Source organism: Temnothorax nylanderi, unplaced genomic scaffold (genome assembly GCF_030848795.1).
Source record: "Temnothorax nylanderi isolate EJ_2023f unplaced genomic scaffold, tnyl_v1.0 TNYL_tig0242_pilon, whole genome shotgun sequence".
NCBI lineage: Eukaryota > Metazoa > Arthropoda > Insecta > Hymenoptera > Formicidae > Temnothorax > Temnothorax nylanderi.
The window spans coordinates 184695-207182 of NW_027249304.1; the positions used below are offsets into that span (position 1 = coordinate 184695).

Below are 22488 nucleotides of genomic sequence, written 5' to 3' on the forward strand. Positions count from 1 at the left end.
CGATCTCTTAAAGCCGCTATTATGTGCCACAATACTTTAGACTGGGTCACTGTTTTGCCAACCGTTATTCTAGGCTTACGTACAAGCTACAAGGAAGATATACATTCCAGCGCAGCTGAGATTGAACCACATTAAGACTTCCGAGAGAATTTTTCATCGAGGAAGAGCCCAGAAATGATCCACAAATTTTCAAAGAAAACCTACGTGAACACATACGGAGTATTCGAGCAGTTCCTACAGCACATCATGATAAAAGAAAAATCTTCACACACGAAACATTATACAAATGCACACACGTCTTTGTGCGAGTAGATGCCGTTAACAAACTTTTAGAGCAACCTTATGAAGGTCCTTACGAGGTTATAGAGAGGCCATCAGACCGTGTGTTTGTCATCAACATTCAAGGTAATCATGTAACAATTTCTACAGAAAGGCTGAAACCAGCCTTTATCGAAGCTCCAGAAACACAGATACCTTTACTCGGACCTACAACCGCCGTTCAACCTACACTAAGCTCGAGACCACAACCAGAAAGACTTAGAACATACCCAGGGAAAAAGGTAGTAAGATTCAACATCAGCCAGTCGCTCGGCCCAGTGAGAAACGATACATCGGATCGACGTCGATTCGATATCGATTCCATCAGATCTCATCGATGCGGTTCTGCAGGTTGTTGAACATCGATAGTTTCAAATATTTCGAGATTATTTCGATGTTATGATAACTTTGCAAACAATCTGTTTTGGTAGCATGTAGCAATATAATATAATACTTTCTTTCAAGATTTTAAATGTTTTTTATGTTTGTCCATTATCAACGATTCGATATCGGTTCGATATCGATTCGACTTATGAGATGAAAAGAACTAAATTGTTTCCTGAATCGAAGAAAACTGAAAATTATTGTGTTTTAAATTATACATTAACTAAGTATGCGGTCTAATATATATTATATATAATTTATATAAATTTATATAAATTATATATATATATATATATCATATTATATATAATGCCCTTTTTAGAAAAAGATTATATACATTTATATATATGTTGTTATATGAAAAATTTGTTACCGGGGATTACGTTTTTCGATGAGAAAAACGAGTTATGGTAACGATAAGTTACTTTTTTCAGTGAGAATAATGAGTTATTATTATATTATTAATTAATTATAAATTTATTTTAAAAATATTATAAATATTTAAAATATATTATTATAAAATATTCTTAAAATATATTGGGACAATTTTGTCGAATAATTAAGAGTCATGCATGATGCACGCAATCAAATCGATGTTGAAACATCGTGTGTACATACAATTATGCGATAATATAGAAAAGTATATAGCCAACTTCGTGTCTTTTTTTTAATAAGTGCATTCGAATTGCCCGCCAACGATCCCGTACCTTCCAATCACGTGCCAATCAGGAACGCGCCCAATGCGCCGCGCCGCACCGATCGCTATTTGTTTTTGCCTCCTGTCCTGTCGCTGCCTGTCGCACGGTCGCACGATCGCACTCGACGTTTTGAAGAAGAAGAAGAGCCGTATTATTGTTCGTTGAAAAGTGGCAAGAGCCAGTATAATATAGGAAGATATATATGAAGAAGAAAAAGACGATTAGACGATCTTTTTGAAGAAGAAGACGTTAATAATACACGATGGCAGAGGACGATAGGTCTGTAAGTATAATCAACGTTATAATGCGCTTTTACAGCCATATGTAGTTACAGGTAATCATTGAAATGTAATGTATGTAAACAGACGAGTGTATATATCACGAAGGCTCTTGTGTTCTTATTAGTTATTACTATACGCATGCACGCACGCACGCACGCACGCACGCACGCACGCACGCACGCACGCACGCACGCACGCACGCACGCACGCACGCACACGACATAGCCATATTAAGCCCGGTCTACATAAGCCGCAGTTCGCAAAACGCAAGACACACGCACAGTCTACATGTCAATCTAACCTCAATACACAAAGAGGTCAGATTAACATGTAGCTGTGCGTGTGTCTTTCGTTTTGCGAACTGCGGCCTATGTAGACGAGATATGCCAATGGTGCTGTTTTGCCCGCTGCCTGCGGCCGGTGGGGACACGCACACAGCTGTCGGAGCCGTGTACGTGTAACGACTGTGACGCTCGAGCGTCACACGTACACGGCTCCGTTAGCTGTGTGCGTGTCTCCACCAGGCCGCAGGCAGCGGGCAAAACAGCACCATTGGCATCTCTGTGTAGACCAGGCTTTATGTAAAATAAAAATACATCAATAAGAATTCTAGCCAAAAATGAAATCTGTTGAATCTATGTCGATTTGACATCGATGTCGATTGATAATCGTCGATGAATAATCGCTGTCGAATACTGAGTGATATTTTTTAGTATTTTGTAAAAAATTGTCTTATAATTTTTTTTATGAATAATTTTTTCCAGTCATATATACATTATCGCACGGTCGCACGATCGCACTCGATGTTTTGAAGAAGAAGAATTAAGAGCCGTATTGTTCGCTGAAAAGCGGCAAGAGCCAATATTATATAAGAAGATATGGGTGTTTCTACGTAAATAGCGTTTTTTCAGATTGCAAATATCTCAATTTCAAACATACCTAAAAAAAATTTTTTTTTCCTGTTTTTGAGTGAATATAGGAGCAGAAACATACCCTGAAAGCCAGCGTACTACAACATCAAAAACCTGAAAGTAATGGCTTATTCATCAGTGATCTGGTAAAGTGCGGTAATGAGTCGACTTTGCATGTCTAGTAAAATATTGAATTACCTCAACAATGAGTGATTTTGAGAGGAAATGTCAAAAAAATTCCGTTTTTGGGGCCAAAACGGGGCCAAAACGTTTTGGGGCCCTTGGGGCCAAAAAAATATTTTACCGTATTTGATTTTATTTCGCCGTATTTTACCGTATTTGATTTTATTTCGCCGTATTTTACCGTGTTTGATTTTATTTCAACGTTTTTTACCGTGTTTGATTTTATTTCAACGTCAAACCCATGAATGGCCAGGTGAATGACATGCCAGTAGACTGACATTTCATGGTTGAATTAATCTCACTTTCTCCTGAATTGACGTAAACCAATTTCCATTAAAAATCAAGTTTAGCCTACCGAATATCATCAGAATTTTACCACTAGAAGGAAAAATTTACTGCGATATAATAAAAAAAGATGTGCCAGGCAAATGACGCGTAATTTTATGACATACCTTTTCTCAAGTGAAATACACGATTACGATTGTATCACGCTCAAAACAACCAACCACCAACAATGTAAACAACACACCTGATGTCCAATTCTTGAAATCTCCACACCAGACTCCCATTGAATCGATGCAACATGGCGGAACCGCGGTAAAATTCAAAATGTGCAATTTTACTCCATATGTCCGGACCAAGTTTAAAGCTGGTTTTTTCGGTTCCAAAGGGAGATTTATGTTTAATAATGATGTTAAAATCTTAGTTCTATATTATGATTGAATGAACATGGGGAATTTTCAATTGAGTTTGCAATTGGAGGGAGTAAGTGTAACTGGAATAGAGAATTTTCGACAATGGACAGGCCAGGTAACTGACATTTTTAGGAGTTTCTGCATGTTTCCATTGGATAAGCCACTCCCCAATTAACAGATTATTGTGCGATACTTCAAATACGATGCAGTAGTGAACTTTCACAACGCTTGCTTACCCTCCTCTCAATCATGAACATATAACAAGCTTGGACAGTAAAAAACGCTATTTACGTAGAAACACCCATATATAAGAAGAAGAAAAAGACGATTAGACGATCTTTTTGAAGAAGAAGACGTTAATAATACACGATGGCAGAGGACGATAGGCCTGTAAGTATAATCAACGTTCGATATACATATCAACATCGATATCAACAGTCATATATACATTATCAGTTCATATATTTTATTCTTAAAAACATTAAAATATTTTAACATTAATATAGTTAAATACACTACAAAAAAAAATAGAAAACACTTTTTGCGCCCTAAAAATTGGGCTATTATCAAAACGCAGAAACTCAGCGAAAAACCATTGCAGACAAAAAATTAAAAAAGCTTTTTGAAGTTTGAAGTTTAAAGTTTCAACTTTAAAAAACTACTATTAATAGTTTTTCAAAATTTGTTTATTTTTCTTGTTCCGTGATTTAAAAAAGAACATATTGTTCTGTTTCTTAAAATTATGTGTATTTGACATTCTGCAGCTCAATAAAAAAATTTCTGTCGAAAAATTCGGCTCAAGTTTTATAAACTACAATCGTTAAAAAAAACGCTAACCAAATGCTTTTTTTAAACTTTTCCTGTGATTTTTTTGACCGAGATATACGATGTTGAAATCTGTACTTTTTAGAAGTGTCGGTACTTGGCGAAAAATCATCGTAGGCAAATAATTAAAAAAAGATTTTAAAGCTTGAAGCTTCAACTTTAACACGCCTACAATGGTTTTTTAATTCGTCTACGATGATTTTTTCGCCGAGTATTGATACCATATCTAAAAAGTATAGATTTAGTTTTTAAAGCACAAAACAAGGAAGATAAACGAATTTTAAAAAGCTATTGGCAGCGTGTTAAAGTTGAAACTTTAAGTTTTAAAATGCTTTTTTAATTTTTTGTCTACAATGATTTTTCGCCGAGTTTCAGCGGTTTGAAAATAGCTCAATTTTTAGTATAGAAAGTGTTCCCTATTTTTTTTTTAGTAGTCTATGAACATATTACTTACTATAAACAATTAGATATCTTGAAAAAAAATAGTTACTGTAATTATAGTTATTATAGAACTAAAGATCTTGCAATATTTTATATGATACCGGTGATGTTTATGTCAAATCATGCGTAAACTTATGTCTCCGACTTACGTTTATGACACTATCTGAAACAGTTCCGACAATCTTTGTACTCTTGACTATTTTTTTATGCAGTTTTTTTATATAACGCAATTTTTTTTTGCACGATTTTCTTTGCTCTACGGTGTAAAATAAAATGTCTTTTGTATTCCTATATCTTCTTTACACGAGTTTTTTTCCCAAATAATGTGATCTTTTTAACGCTTACACAGTACACTTTACCACGTAAAAAGAGAGTTAAGTGTATCATATATAGGATGTTCCATTTTTAATGATAACCTCAAACATGTCTTGAACAATGCATTTTAGAGAAAAATGTTTCAGACAGAAGTTGCATGGATTATGGGGGGGACAAATGATGGTAAAATCAATTTTTGAAAAAATCAGTTTTTTAAGGAAACAGAGGTCTACCATTTTTTTAAATTAAATTATATAAAGTTGAGGAAAAAAAAGGCCAATAATTAATCATTCGTGGCCCCGTAGGTTTAAGATTTATATAGCGCTTTAATTATTAACTTAAATATGATATTTTTAAATATACTATCGGCTGAAGAAGACTCGGTGAAGTCAAAACGTTCCAGTTTTGTATTGCAATTTTAATAATTATATGGTTTAACATCCATTTCGGCACGATTATTGGCGATTTTTTTCCTCAATTTTATTTTTATACGAGCATAAATTATATAATTTTTTACATAAAATAATTCTTCTAGTTATTCCGCATATAAATTATTAGTATTAAGGTACAATTATAAAAAAAATCAATACTTTACGAGATATATTATACTTCATTCTGATACATTTTAACGTAAAATATAAAATATCTCGTAAACTATTTATTTTTTGGTAACTGCACCTTAATACTTTTAAGCACAGAATAATGAGATAAACCAATTAGTGTAAAGAAAACAGAATTGATCTTTTTTTTAAGAGAATGTGTTTTCTCTACACCAATTGGTTTATCTCATTATTCTGTTCATAAAAATATTAAGGTACAATTTCAAAAAAATGAATAGTTTATGAGATATTTTATATTTCACGTTAAAATATGTCAGAATAAAGTATTATATATTTCATAAAGTATTGATTTTTTGATCATTTTACCTTAATACTTTGATATGCAGAATAACTAGAAAAATTATCTTATGTAAGAAAATCATATAATTCCATTTTTAAAAATGGTGGTGACCTCAGTGTTTCCTTGAAAAATCGATTTTTTCGAAAATTGATATTACCATTATTTGCCCTTCTCCAAATCATGTAACTTTTGTCTGAAACATTTTTCTCTAAAATGCATTGTTCAAGAAATATTTAAAGTTCACATTTAAAATAAAACACCATGTATAACCTTAAGGTGTCTTAATATTATAGCTTGTAACATTATAACGTGCTTTTTGTTCATTTTGAAGATCATAGAACAGAACTTCAAGAGATCGTTAAATCGAAAAATACGTAAGCTTGCTACAAAGCGCCTTAGATTAGACAGAGTCAATGCTATTGTGAAACAGCAGCGTTTTAATTCTCTCAGTGACAGTACTGATGATATGGAGGAAAATATTACATTTTGTAATGAGTCATCTGAAGATGATGGCTATAACTGCGTTTATTTTCATGAAGAAAGTCAGAATGAACAGAATGCTGTTGAACACATTGACTATGGACTGGATTCATCAATAAATGAAATTGATAGCGTGAATCTTACTGCTTCTGAAATTGCAAATGATGATAACAGTGACAGTATTGTTTCATCACAAACAGAGGTTCAGACAGATGTTGCTTCCATTACTTCTGAAAGTAACGAAGAAAATAATACATCAGACGAAGAGCAAGTGGATTTTGCTAATGAAAATGAGAAGGCTCAGTATGTTACAGCTGCTATAGAAGCATGGGCTCGTGAGCCAGGAAGACTTTCAAAGAGGAAGCTAGATGATCTACTTTCTAAACTTCATCCTGTATTTCCAAACTTACCTCTTAGTTATAAAACCCTTTTACAAACTCCTGGAATTAATTTAATACCAGTTGATGGTGGAAAATTATGGTATAAAGGAATTACATTCAATTTAGATTCTATGGATTTACAGGAATATTTAGCACGTTTTCATGAAATTATCATTGATATCAATATGGATGGACTCCCTCTCCACAAAAGCTCTCCGATCAGATTTTGGCCTACATTAGGTAGGATCGTAAGAACCAAAAATGAGCCTTTTATTATTGCACTTTTTAAAGGAAGAATCGATCCTAGTGTAAAGGATTTTCTTAAGCCTTTTGTGAAAGAAGTTGCTCACTTGCTTCAAAATGGTTACACAAACAATGATATTGCTTATAAATTTTCGATTAGGCATTATATTTTAGATGCCCCAGCTCGTGCAAAAGTAAAGTGTTGTATTGAACATGGAGGATATTGCGCTTGTGAGAAGTGTGAGGTTGTAGGAGAATGGATTGACCATCGCATGACATATATAAAACTTGATGAGACTCTGAGAACTGATGAGTCATTTCGTGACCAAGAACAACCATATCATCATCTGGACCGCTCTCCATTGCTTGACATAGAAGCTCTTCTAGTGTCTCAGTTCCGCTTAGATGCACTACATCTTATCGATTTAGGTGTGTTCAAGAGATTCCTCTTAGCTCTTCTAAAATGGAATGGACCTTGGAAGCTGCACCGTGACACTGTTACGGCTATTTCCCATAAGCTAGAAATGCTGAGGGACTCATGTCCATCGGACTTCAATAGACCTCCAAGATCTTTCGAGGATTTTACCTATATGAAAGGTACGGAGTACAGACGACTTTTGCTGTATGATGGTGTTTTAGTTTTTCGTGATTATTTAGATGAAAATGTTTATAAACTTTTTTTACTTCTGCACTCAGCCATTTATATCTTAAGAAGTCCTGTGTTTGTGAGAAATCTTTGTGGCTATGCAGACCAATTATTAAGGACCTTTATTAATCATTCTGCAGATGTATTTGGAAAAAGATTTGTTGTGTATAACGTTCACAGCATGTGTCACCTGTCTAAAGAATGTGAAGAACATGGCGCACTTGATACTTTTAGTGCTTATCCTTTTGAGAACAAGTTGTTTTCAATTAAAGCATCTCTGCAATCGGGATATAAACCGCTCAAACAAGCTGCATATCGTGATTTGGAGAAATCACGACATGTTGATATTGTCTTTGAAGATCATGAGAATGAAGTGCATTTAGAAGCTCAGAGAAGATTTGTACTTAATGAGATAATAGATGGTCTGCAATTCAGAAGAATTAAAGTAAACGATACAATTTTTAAGTGCAACAAGAAAGATTCCTGTTTTAAAACTGTTGAGGGTGATATTGCTGTCCTCCACAATATTGTACAGAGACATGGTAAAATTTTTTTTGTTGGATACTCTTTTACACAGATGGAAGACGTCTATCAGTATCCTCTGCCTTCGTCAGAACTAGGCATTATACAATTAAAAGATATCAGTGAGGAAATGCGTGTTTTTCCTCTTACTGAAGTTGTTGCTAAATGCTGGCTTATTCCCGATGGAGAATGTTTTTTATGTTTTCCGTTGCTTCATACTATGCCTCTCCTCAACTAGTTTTTCTTTGTCTCCTTCTGATGCTGTATAGTTGATAAGCAATGTAAGTAATGTAGTCTATTAATATTTCTGTTCTTTCAGTGTAATGGTATAATTATCACCAATGATAATTATACCATCCCAGTGATTTATTGTATATTCTAATTTGTTTTCTTGTCTTTTTCCCTTCTGTATTTGCATATGTGATAAAGTTAATTGAGCTGCTGTATAGCAAAATTGTATTTTAGAGCTTGAACAACTGTGATGTAGAGTATAAATTTATTTAAATGAATGTAACATAATTATGTTACATAAAATTTGGATAATATGATAGATGTTCTGTTTGTGATTCTAATTTCTAATTAAAATTATTAATAAAAACAGTTTTTTCGTATTTGTACGATAATTATCAGTTTTTTATGTTTCTATTATTGATCTCTCTCCTGATGTGATAACAATTAATGTTTCCATACACTTTTAGTTCTTTCCCTTTTTAAATTTTATCGTGTCTTTTTTGCAGTTTGTGGTGTTGAAATTTTTAACACACGAAGGAAAGAGGCTAACTTCTGATGACGATGTATTTTATGCTATTGGTCTTACCCGATGGTTCACAACTGAATTAGATGAAAATATGGAAGTACAGACAAAATGGCCTCCTAGATCTGTAGATGCCGGAAGCTTAGTAAGGAAGGAAAAACCGCCTGATCCAAATTGGGGAGAGGAAACCGTTTTGATTAAGAGATTTTATGGTAAGTAGGTTTTTTATGGGAAAGGTGGGGAAAAATTGTCAACTTCTTAAAGCATAAATTGTAATGGGTTGTGTTCCAGTGATATTTATAATAATTCGAAGCACCTTCGTATTTCATGCTAGCAATATGTTAAAAATCTCAAATTTTTCCACGTTGTATAAAATTACTCTTTCAAAAAATATACAGTTATTTTTGCAAAACTATTTTCGAGTCAGTATTATGTCTCTTTCTTAATTTTACTATACCATCAGCAATTGTTCTTGTTCTGTCTAGTCATTTTTTCATAATTTAATTATTTTTCTTGTAATGTTTTTGTCTGTTTTTTTCATGCTAATTTAAAAGTGTTAAATCTCTACGTTTCCTATGTTAAGCAGTCAATGAATTAAGTGTTAAACATTTTTTCCTGTCTAGATTGCTTCCCAGCTTTTGTAATTAAATAACTTCCATAGGGTTATTCTATTTAGATCTGTAACAGAAGAAATTATTTTTGGAGTAATTGATTAAGTAAAATGTTCAACAAGTTCTTCAATATTTTGTCCTACTTCAATACTTTGATTTCTATTCAATAAACTATCATCGTCTATATTTTGATGATCAAGTGTTTCTTCGTTTTGATACAAGGATGCTTTATCTTTGTAAGATTTATGCAGAGTGAATCACTAAAAGTGTTGCAGGCTAATATTTAAGTACATGTTGTTAGTTTAAAAAATCAAGGTGTTTTTGGAATGACCTTAACAACTTTACTTTAGAAAATTAACTTTATCACAAAATGCCCGCTACCAAACAGTGGAAAATAAGAATTTCATATCTTGTTGAGTTTTAAAAATATTAGCTTGCAATACCTTTAGTAATTCACCTTATATATGGGCGCTTAGTGTTATTTAGAAGTATTTGTCATTACCATTTGCTTAGTTTGTTTAGTTATCTGATATTTGTTGCAGATTTATATGAAAAGGCTGCTGCTTCATGCAAGGGACATGTGGAGGATTCCAATTATGAAACAGATAATCGTGAATTAGGTAGAGGGCACAGAATAAAAAGAAAGGTGCAACACTTGGACACTGAGTCAGAAAAGGAATCAGATTCCGGATCTGAAGAATTTAGTGTCAAAAAGAAGCAAAAGAGTCTAAGCAAAAAGAGTCTTCCAAAATCCAAAAAGACGGTACCAACACCTCCTCCTGTTCCTCTTGTTAAATCAAAAAGATTTCTTACATCTCCGCATAAATTAGTACGGCAGAAGCAGCATTCTCCCCAGCTAGAGAAACAATCAACTTACAAGACAATTGTTTGCAAATCCTCTGGAAAGAGTGACGGAAAACAAGTTGCCAAACGTATCTTTAACATGAGGGAAAAAATGCAGAAAGAAAAAGAAAAAGAAAATGCGCTTACTAAAAAAATTTGTCTGTTACGAAGTAAAAAACTTCAAAAACCTTGCAAGGATAAAGCATCCTTGTATGAAGATACAGAGATGTTTGATCAAGAAAATGTGGATGATGATAGTTCATTGGATAGAAGTCCAAGTATTGAAGTAGGACAAAATACTGAAGAAGAACTTGTTGAAAATTTGAATGAATCAATTCCATTGAAGAATATTCCTGAACAACGGTTCTCTACAGATACCGAAGTTTCAGCCAGCTCATCTAAAGATTTTGTTTTTAACTCAAGTGAATTGATGAAAAGTAAACCTTTGCCAAGTCTGCCCTGTCCTGCCGTAGGCGAAAGCTCATCCTTCAGTGATAAGTCGCATGCTAATAATCATTGTTCGTTTCGATCTGGGACGTCGGAGAAGTCTGGAAGCAGTTGTGCGTCTCAGAGTAAAAAATCAGGTAAGAGAGTAAAGTAAAAAAATTATTTATTGTTAAGAAAAAATTAGTTATTGTTGTACATATAAATTTTATTTTATCATGTTTGTTTTGATTTGCAGATATTTCTCTTTCCGATCTCGTCCCATATAATAAAATAAAAAAAGAATTAAAACAACTGAGTAGCAAACTGGATATTTGTTTACTGAATCAGGAGAAACTAAATAGGCATTTACTTCCGGGTGAGAAAGTTATTAAAAGACCCACAGGATTCCCTTCACTTCTAGTTGAATCTGAACAAGAGCTACATGACTTGGAAATATTTTTAGCTAATGATGAAAATTTATCAGCGGCAGTAAGTTTTTCATCGTGTAGTATGCTTGGCAAAGGTAATATCTACGTTTTAAATAAATTATGTATTAATTTTTTATTTCTTTCTGCAGAGTATGTATCTTGGAAGATTTGTGGACAGAAATAATCTGGAGGGTTCAGTCAGAAAATTATTACGAAATGTACTTCGTAACGATGTGGCAAACAAATTCAGCTTTCAAGGAGCCAAGGGAAAACAAAAGTTTGATGCACTGAAGACATGGGAACTTATTCTAGGTGAGCAAAAGTACTGAAGGTATTGCCAGGTATTTTTGTGACTTGAAAGCATTACATTTTTGTTCCCAGTGAAAACAGTCAAAATGATGTCAATATGACGTCAAAACCGTCATTTATCGTATTACTTTCTCTGTTCTACCTGAGGGTCGATTGTGTACTTTAAAATTTAGTGAAAATTACAAAAGTCAACGAATTTACTAGAATATTTATAATTTCATTGGTCAACACCTGGTTTATTATTGTATCTAGTTCTTCTAGTTTTAATATTGATATTAAGCACTTGGCTTGAAGCATTAAATAATTTGTCACAAGTAAATCATAGCAAAAATGAATAAACAAGCTTTTGTTGGATTTTGCATATTTTTAACATATATTTTTAACTGAAAAAACAAAATAAGTTTCACAAAACTTGTTAAAGATAATTGATGTCTTAAATGGTCTTAATGGCTATATTGTTACATTTAATAGTTTAAATAAATATATTTTTAATGTTTAGGTGTACTGCTGTTACATTATGAAGCAGAAGATATATCTGCGGCTGAAAAGGTTGCAAGTTGTTGGCTGGCCAATGCTCCATGGCGCGCACAAACGGATGGAACTAGCAAGCTACTTCGTAGCAAGAAATTGGATTAAAGATTCCACATTTTTGGGACATATTTTCCCATATTTTGAGAAATTGCACACGTGATATCCAGGTTTTTATTATATTATAGTAGTGAATATTTTTAATAGTATCTCAATCCGAGTTGGTTTAATCGAGATTCAGTCGCGTTTCAAATTTCTGTTTACGTGCCATAAATAATTCCGTAATTTATCGCGTGGTCCTTTGTACGAAACAGTCTGTGTTTGCATGTATCAAGGTTTGCATATATGAAATACAATGCTGTTAACCATAACCGACAAGTTTTATGGACCAGACTGTATGAAAGAAAGGAAAGTAGATAAACGGAACGACATTTATTACCGGCGACATTTAAGAAATCTTATCAATGATTAATATTCAATCGACGGTTGTGGTTGTTTCTTTCTGGATATTACCATGTGTAACGTGCACGTGTTTTTTAGCGTATTAAGTAAAGATGTTCGTGTAGAAAGGGACAATTTTTTTTGCCATAAGTTACGTACAATCCGCGAAAGCTGAACAGGTTAATTTGTTGTAAAACTATTATCAGAAGTGATTTTTTATTACTGTAGATATCCGCTCAGCTTCAGCTGAGTGGTTTAAAATCGACAAATATTTACTTAATTTTATGTTCTTGCGTTTACCTTTTACTTAATATAATTAAATTATGATAATATTTTCTGTTATAATGTATATTTGTGTACGTGTGTGTATGTTTCCTCTTTTTTCTTCTTTCTTTCTTTTTAACGTACTTTTAAACGTACTAATTCACGAAATTGATCAACTATTTAAAAAAATTATAAAAAATTGTTTAAATTATTTTGGAAACGTATGTGTTATTATTTATATTTTTTTGAGAATACTTTAAGTTATAAAAATCTATTTTGACGTCTTACTTATATTCTTATCTCTCTTTCTTACTATATTATAAGAACTTTTGCCAATTTTTTAAACATTTGATCATTTTTGTGAGTTAGTTATAATAATAAATACGAAATGTGTCAGTAGATATTCCTTTAAAATAGACTATGGTAAAGATTTGGTTTTCTGCCAAACGCCTCTGTACTCTTAATTTGGGATCCCATATTTTTTGGGATATAAATAAAAAAGTTTGAAATTTAATTTCTTGTTTAAATTGATAATTTTAGTTAGTTTATTTATTGATTTTATATGGTATTTTATTGCAGTGAGAAATAGCAATAGAATCGATGTCGAAACAATGTCGAATCGATGTCGAAGAGTTCAAATCGACATCAATTCGATATTGTTTCGACATTGATTCGATTGTTATATTTTTCATAAATGTCAAAATTCTTACAAAGAGGTTGGAATGGAATTCCCTCCGTTTGCAAACTCTCTTTATGACATTAAAAAGCGTTATAAAAGCGCTCTAGCTGTCATACGAAATATATCGATTTTTCAAAGATTTCGATATCGATGAATGTCAAAGCTGTGACCACCTGAATCGACGTCGATCCGATGTATCATTTCTCACTGGGGGGGGGGGGGGAGCCGTGTGGCAACCATCACCATGAATTATGCAGATATTACTGTACGCTAGCGCAGCTCATAATTCACGCCTCGGTAGATACGTTCGCGGATACGCGCGATACTAGCGCCACGACTTACAGGCATGGTGGCAGCCCTGAGAGAGCGGCGAGCTTCCGTTCGCGGGCATATAGAGTAACGACTCGTGTAAAGGCAAACAGTAAAGATTTTAACTACGATTTAAGTGAGTTGTATCTGCGCCCTTATTACCATCCTTGATCCTCGGGTTTCCTACAGGCCTCTGTCAGGAGTGACATCTCTGAACCCGGATCCACTAGTGCGCGCACCAAGTGGCGGCCGCTCCATCGGTCCGTGAGATAGACCTGAGCGGTGGCAAGGAGCACCCCACCAGGCTTATGCTCCGTGTATCGAGCATGATTTGACGTGGTCGCCACAGTCGATCCCTTGGCACAGTATATACAGTAGCGCAACTCTCCCGATTTCAGCGTGGATGAAAATGAACTGCACATGCGCGTGCGAGGTATGTAACCAATCAGAGCACTGATATTCTGTCTCACTTCTGCTCACTTCCTCTCTGTATTTTCGCTCTCTGTCAGCACCGTTGAGATGCTCATGTGACATTTAAATGGCCGTTCAGTAGAAAGTGGCGGCAACGGACATCTGATGTGATCTGATGCGAAAAATAATAAAGTGATAAAGTGATGAAGTGATAAGTCCTCCGTGAATAGTGTTTAGTGTTTAGTGAACGGTGCAAGAAAACTGAGAATAAATTATTTTCCTTACGGAGAATAGTTAATCTGTACAAAAATTGTACGGATTCTCGATTCTCTTAAAGGAAAAGCACTTTGATCTTAGCTTTGTTGCAGGTATTTGTGAAGAAATTCTTGAGGGAAAATCTGGAAGAAAAAGATGGCCCATCAATCAAGCGCGTGGTGTGTTGTTAGGGAATGCAATAAAAATATTGTAGAAAAACGACATTTTTTTCGGTTTCCAAAGGAACATGAAAGGTATAATGATTTTATTTCATTTATTAATTATTTTTTAAAACACGTATATGAATTTACATATTATGACATACTATTTTTATATTTCTAAATGTATGTATATTATACGTGCATGCATATGTGTATATTATTACAATATTTCTTTGCAATTACAAATTGGATTAATATTTACAGATGGTTGCAATGGATACGTGCGTGTGAACGATTGGATTTGGAAGCAATGGGTGTAGAATATGCCCATCGCAATTACTGATTGTGCCACTTACATTTTGAAGAAAAGTGGTACAAGGTAAGTAAAAGTAGAGATCATCTTCATCCAGATGCTGTACCAACAATATTTTTTGGAAGAAAGTAAGCCTATACACATCTTATAATGTACATTCTTTTTTATTTTAAATAATGTGGTTTTTTATATTCAATAGTATATTGTATATTAAACAATATCAAACAATATTTTTGATAATATATATACACATTAATTAATGATATTGCATATAATTTATAGCAATGCATTACAACAATGTATTACAACATCAGAAAATGAGAAGATGGATGAAGAGCTACCCCTGAAGAAGAAAATATGTATATTTTACAACAAGAGGAAACAAATAGGTACTTAAATATCTGAAAATGTATTTATCTTTCTGTTATAGATAGTATTTTGTTCTTATAATTAATTTTTTTAGACATTTTTTATTTAGCAATAAAAAGTAATATTACACTAAAATGGTATGTTTCAGTGACTTAAGCGGGGAGCACACACTTCTGCACAACGCATAATGCGTAAGCATAAGAAAATTGATTGGTCCATACACATGTGCATAAGGAAATAGACCAATCAGTTTTCTTATGCTTACGCATTATGCGTTGTGCAGAAGTGTGTGCTCCCCGCTTTACAGTCGAAATCATTCCCGCCTACAGAGCAGATGCCAAAATGTGATAAAGATGTCCATATTGCTAAGCCGTACGTTTTTGTATTTACATTATATACATACATATGTATTTTTATATTATTTCTTTTATACAGTTTTTTATAATCAGTCTGTAGATTTCGACTTAAACTTACAACTTATTACATTCCATTTTTCTATTTTATTTTGTTCCTTTTCTTTTAAAAATTGCATTCTGCATTTAATATAACAAGATATAAATAATATTACGTGAGAGTAATTGTATTTATAAACATTTGTCTTATTTTAACATGTCTCCACATACATATAAGGAGTACATGCATATATAAGATAATTTTAAATAAATAAGATTATCAATACCATCTCTATTTAATTAATATTCAAATATAAGTTTTTCAAGATTTTATAATAAATATTTGGTTTATTTTATTTTTATATATTTTTGTTATTGACATTTCTAAAGTTGTAATTAATACTTAAGCTTTCTTTCTAGAGTTTTACTATCTGTTTTTTTGCTATAATATATGTATATGTAACGTATAGGAACACGTCCAGCAGCACATGCTCAAGAAGAGAAGAAAGAAGAGAAGAAAGTCCGCGGAAGAAAAAATTGCAACAACGTATTGTACGATTACAAGGGAGAGTAAAAACACTGGACGAAAGAAACAGACGGCTTCAGAAGAAAGTGAAGATTTTAACTATAAGGAAGAAGAAATCAGAAAAAGAGAAGCTTAAGGACCATGAGATTCTACGTCAATTAGGCTGTAAGTTTTTTTCTCCAACTTTCGCACGATTGTTATCTGCCCAAATTGATGCGCAAATTAAAAGCAAACGTGGAAGACGGTATAATTCCGAATTTAAACAATTCGCTTTAGGTATATACTTTCTAAGTCCGCGATGTTATAAAGAACTTCAAAAAGAATTAGCATTACCTGCCATACGCAGTCTACACAAGTTTACACAAACGTGGCAAATTAAACCCGGTATAAATGATAAAATTTTTAATGTGTTAGCTGTAAAGTTAAATTCATTGCCATTATTAGAACGTCATTGCATTTTGTGCATAGATGAAATGAGTCTACAAGCTCATTTATTTTACAATGTTTCACAAGATGAAATAATTGGTTTTCAAGATACCGGTAATGATCAGAAAGAACCGTTACCTGCAAAAAGTGTTTTAGTTATTATGGCACGTAGTATTGCAGGTAATTGGAAACTTTCCCTTTGCTTTTGTTTTGTCGAAAATGCATGTAAATCTAATGTATTGAAACCTATTCTATTTGATGTTATACGTAAATTACAACATTGCGGTGCTACTGTGCATGCTTTAATTTCGGACATGGGATCTAACTTTACACAACTATCCCGAGAATTAGGTATTTCTGTACAAAATTCAATCTTTTTAGTTGACGAACATGAGGTACTATATATATTCGATACTCCGCATTTAATGAAAAGAACTCGTGATAATTTGTTGAAACATAATATACAATTTGGAAATAACAAAGTTGCTTCATGGGATTATATTATTGAATTTTATAACAGAGACAGTAAACAGTAGATAAAATTGGTCCCAAAGTTAACTAAAAAGCATATCGAGCCAAATAATTTAGATAAAATGAGAGTATCATACACTGTTCAAGTTCTCAGTAATCATATGTGTGCAGGCATGTGCACTTACTTGTCCTTGGGCCTTCTTCCAAGCGCAGCAGTTGGAACAATAGATTATATCGACCATTTTGATAAATTATTCGATATTTTAAATTCTTCCAGTTTAAATAGTCCAAAGGAATATGCGCAAGTATTTACAGGAAGCGAAAAACAAATTAAATTTTTAGAAGAAATGTTATGTTTGTTAAAAACTATTAATGTAATTAATGAGAAAGGATCTCGTGTAAAAGTTAATTGCTTCGAATGTTGGCAAATAACTATTAATAGCATGATGCAACTTTGGGAAAAATTAAAATGTCATAATTTTCCACATATTCGGACACGAAGAATCAATCAAGATTGTTTAGAAAATTTCTTTGGCTGTGTTAGACAACAAGGCGGTAATTCTGTAAATCCGACACCGATACAATTTAGTCGTGCCTTTAAAAAATTATTTAGTATGAAGATGTTACAACATTCAGATGCGCAAAATTGTGCTGCAGATACTGATCGCATGTTAAGTTTAGTTGGTGTGTCATGTTCGAATCCGTCTACTTCCTCAGAATTTATTCCATCTACGGCACGTGTAATTTTAGATATTCCCAATCACGATTATCATAACATGGAACTACCAGAAGAAAATGCCTTTAAATATGTTTGCGGATATTTAATTAAAAAATGTACAGAAATGCATACGTGTGAAGCGTGTACAGATTATGTAAATGAAAATATGACTGTCTTAGATGATACTGCTTTGTATTGTTCTTTCCGAGCTTACAATACAGAGGAAAATCCTTTTGGAAAATTAAATTTACCAAGTAATAATTTTTGTAATTATATACATCAATTAGAGGAAATATTTGTGAAAACGTTTGAAAGTAATTGCTTTAAAGAAAACATTGGTATATATTTATTTCAACTTGCACAGAATGTAACTTTTGAAGCGCCGTGTCTACATTTCCCAACAATTTATTTAATAAAATTATTTTTCCGTATGCGCATTTATTATACTTTAAAACAACATAATAAGGCATGTAAACGTATTGGTAAAAGAAACAGAAAACTTTTGAATATTTTACATTTATAAGTCTTTTCTTTCATATATAATATATATTGCTTTCTTTATTTCACACACACACACACACATATATATATATATATATATATATATATACATATATATAGACAGTTTTATTTTTATATACACCATTACTAATATATATTTCTTAAGTGTATGACTGATTGTGAAATTGTATTTGCGAGCATATACCGTGTTTATATATGTTATAAACAGTTTATGGTCATGGTTATAACAACTCTTATAATTTTCTTAATCTTCATTTTCTGTTTGCATGCTATGTTTATTATAATAAATAGATTTTATAGTTAGTATAGTTACATACAGTGTTATAAGTATTAAATATTAAATTTTTAACTGTAAATATTAAGTTACTTTCTTTACTACTCTTTCTTTGGTTCGTACTGAGGTGGATCGAGTAACTGAAGTACGGACTAATGATTGAGTTGGACACAAAAAATTAATAAATATATTTTACTTATTTTAGGTATAGGAATATTAGGAGTCAAGACATTTGTTATGTTTTACAAATTGCATATTTTTATTATTGTATACTTTTAACTTTAGTATGACATTCTTTTATTTTCATTTATTAATATTTGTCAATGTAAATTTCTGTTTTATATATGTATGCTTGGAACTGACTTTGTTACTGATATACATACATATATTACTATGTGTTTTCTATCTGGCCGTATTGTACTTGTTTTATATATTTTGTGAAATTGTACACTAGAATACAATTTTTTCAAAGAAATATGACCTCAATACACTATTTGCATTTTTATACACACTATCTTTTACTTAAACTATATTTAACATTCTTTTTACATCTTATGCACTTTTTATTATTTATTATTTTGTTTTACTATTCTTTAATTTGCATGATATTTACATATATATTATTGTATTATTTATATAATTAAGTCTTTGTATGTTCTGTTTATTTTTTTTATTATTTAATAATTTTTATATTTTTTTCTTTTTTGTTTCACAGAATATTGCCAACACGAGTCATCAACTTATTTACATACTTTTTATCCGCTTTTTAAAAGGGCATGTAACAGATTTAACTTTTATTAGTTTTTTCATTTCGTTTACTTTGTTATTGCAATTATCATTGCAGAAATCATGTAACTTGACAGTTTATACATTTGTCACATATACATATACCTATAATATACATATTTGTCATTGTGAATAAAAAGAATTAGATAAAATTAAGTTACAAGTTATTGTATTATATAATTTTCTTAATATTTCCTTGATATTTCCTTTTGTGACCGTTTAAATATTGACAGCATAAATAATTTATTGATTTGTGTTATACAACTCGTGTATAACACGAAGAAGTAATATGGCACATTTGTATAATTGCTATACAAATTATTAAAATTTATCTGTATTTTGTATATACCTATATATATATATATATATATATATATATATATAATTAAAAAATATATAGTGCCAATAAATAAATATATAGCGCGCGTCTGGTTGTACATCATGTTTTATTTCTATCTCAAATGTAACCCTTGTTGTTTATGCATGCGTTTCCGCGCGTTATAACGCACGTCAAACATGCATCTCCATACATTATCCCAATCAAATACGTGCTTTTTTCAAACGCGCGCGTCTGACACGCAACGATAAATTAGAAAGAGAGAGAAACTTATAACAGTGAGAGGAAGTGAGACAGATTATCGGTGCTCTGATTGGTTACATACCTCGCACGCGCATGTGCAGTTCATTTTCATCCACGCTAACATCAAAGGTGCCGACAGAGAGTTGCGCTACTGTATATACTGTGCCCTTGGCGTAGAGATCACATCGTGCTGTGATGGCGTTCTTAACATGAGGCGCATGACTGTTTTGATTGGCAGTCAGCCACACTGTGCTTTCCGAAGCAATTAAAAATCTGACATAGGGTGCAACGATCGGCTCCCTTTAACTTACGTGTCGCGATGTGTAATTGAGCAGTTCGTGCTGAGGTGCTTCGTTTTGCTGTGGCATTCGAGTCCCCCTTCTCCGGCTGTAGCGCCTCCAGGGTTCTCACTCGACATTCGGAAGCTCTGTAAAGTGTCGAGAGATGGTGGCTCTGTGGTGCTGCTGACCGATGTCTCCCACTCCCAACGGGAGCATGAATCGAGCATCTCGATTGCGAGATGGACGAACAGGTCATTGCAGAAAGTGACAGGTCGTCCTATGCTTTCCAGAGAGCCTGCAGTCTGCATGGAAAATTCTTCGAAGATCGTTCACAGATTCGTTCTTCATCTTTGGCAACGAAGTGAACGTGGTGAAACAGGTGCGAACAAGTAATCACGTATTGGAGTAGTGCTCGGTGAGTGTCGCCCAAGCTCGAGCGTAGTTTTCAGCTGTGGTTGGCAAATTGCGAATGAGAGAGCTTGCTTCGCCTTTCATGCTGCTTTTAAGGTAGTGAAGTCTCTCCACCTCGTGTAAGAAAGGATCGCTATCCACCATTGATTGGAAGAGATCACGGAAGGCTGGCCAGTCCTCGTATGCTCCCGAAATCTGTGGCAATTGAATGCGAGGTAAGGTTTTGCGCATTGCCCCCCCCCCCCCCCGTTGATTTGACAGCTCTCTCCTCTGACTTCTCGGTCGGCGTGCGTTGGAACTTGTCCAGCAGGTAAAGGAACATCGCCTTCTGGGTGAAGCACGTCTCTTCAGCCACGGCATAGAGATCGTCTTTGAAATACTTCTTGTCAGACAAGGCCTTCCAATGAGTGGCTTGCAGTACGTCGTGGTTCGCCTCAAACTTCTCCCAGTTTGCGTCAAGAGCGGCCATGCGAGTCTCTACCATGCCCACAGTGATCTTGTTGGCTCCGGACTTCTTTAAGTTCTCGTAGGCCATTGCCATGCGGCCCAGCACCTCTTGCTGGCTGCGCACTGCGCCTTCTGCGTCTAGGCTCATTGTGGTCAGTGCGCTTCGCGCCACTGTCCTTTCAGAATTAATTGGTTGATCACGGCTACGCGCTCCGTGTCAATGCGGACAAGCAATCCGCTGCGATTCGCCGATTCACAGGTTCCTTGCACTCGGCAGCATCCGGCTCGAAAGACCAGAATGTTTCGGATGCGCCGAGATAGGAAGTGAAGGCGAGTGAATCGGCTCGGTTAGAGTTAAAATGACAAGCAGTCTATTTTATTCAGTCGATATGTACATTGGTCTTATGTCGTCAGAGACCTCTCCGATGTTATATGAAGGTCGGCTTTAAATTCCGGAGTATGGAAGCCCGACCGAAAAAAAGCTGCGAGATTTTTGTGGAGGGCAGGGCCAGCTCCGTCGTCTTCTGCTAGTGACAATGATGGCCTCTCTTCCTTTTGGTCGATCTTTCTCGTCGAGTACGTCCTTTCTTCTCCTTGGCGGTTTCCACGAATGGAGTGGCCCTTTGGCTCTACCACCATTGAACGAATAAGCCTGTTCGCCAGGTGGGAGGGGCGGACCCTCTCGGTGTAAAAAGGTAGCGGAGGTCAGTCTTAGCTCTGCGTTCCTTTGAACGGAGGGCTGACTTTTCTCGCTCCAGGTTGGATAATAGTCCTCACAACCTTGTAAAATCTCAATCGCAGTCTCGACATCCGGTATAATGCTCGTGGGAGTTATTCATTGCGAGAGGTAAATCCTTGTTCGCAGGCATGCCTTTATATAGTCTCGTGTTTGTAAATGAAGTACGAGAAAGGTCAGCCGCTCCGCGGTGAGACTTGTCACTCGCGCTCGCGGTTCTGGGGGTAGTGCCGCGTCCGCCCGAATTCGCGGGCTTGCAAGTGCAGAACGGGTCGTCGTTCGGCTGGCGCGCCGCATACTCGCGGCATCGCCTTGCCTCAATTCCGAACACCAATCAACCCCATCTCTTCGGCTGTATACTTTTATTTCGAACACCCTGTACACGCACACACACACACACACACACACACACACACACACACACACACACACACACACACACACACACACACACACACACACACACAATATTTCTAAGGTCACGTGGTTTCACTTTGACGCTAGCGTCAAGAAATGAAGTTGAATTTATTCAACATTCAAATTAACGTTGAATCGTCGTTGATCGTCCCAGTAGAAAAATGGACTTTGAAATACG

At 34.2% G+C, this 22488-nt stretch overlaps 1 protein-coding gene and 1 long non-coding RNA gene across 2 annotated transcripts; both read left to right on the top strand.

Moving 5' to 3' along the window:
• Nucleotides 1-1294: 1294 nt before the first annotated feature.
• LOC139779817 (uncharacterized) lies at nt 1295-13340 on the top strand. The gene is made up of 10 exons (XM_071718293.1): nt 1295-1683; nt 2446-3860; nt 6283-7651; nt 7751-8459; nt 8542-8548; nt 8960-9188; nt 10130-11014; nt 11113-11345; nt 11434-11596; nt 12093-13340. The coding sequence occupies exons 2-10, from the start codon at nt 3840-3842 to the stop codon at nt 12227-12229; spliced, it is 3753 nt and encodes a 1250-aa protein (XP_071574394.1). The 5' UTR covers nt 1295-1683; nt 2446-3839; the 3' UTR covers nt 12230-13340.
• A 914-nt stretch (nt 13341-14254) lies between these two features.
• On the top strand, nt 14255-19594 carry LOC139779814 (uncharacterized). Its single transcript, XR_011720018.1, has 6 exons — nt 14255-14734; nt 14906-15020; nt 15237-15343; nt 15472-15695; nt 16186-16406; nt 19368-19594. It is a non-coding gene; the product is annotated as an uncharacterized lncRNA (long non-coding RNA).
• Nucleotides 19595-22488: the final 2894 nt, after the last annotated feature.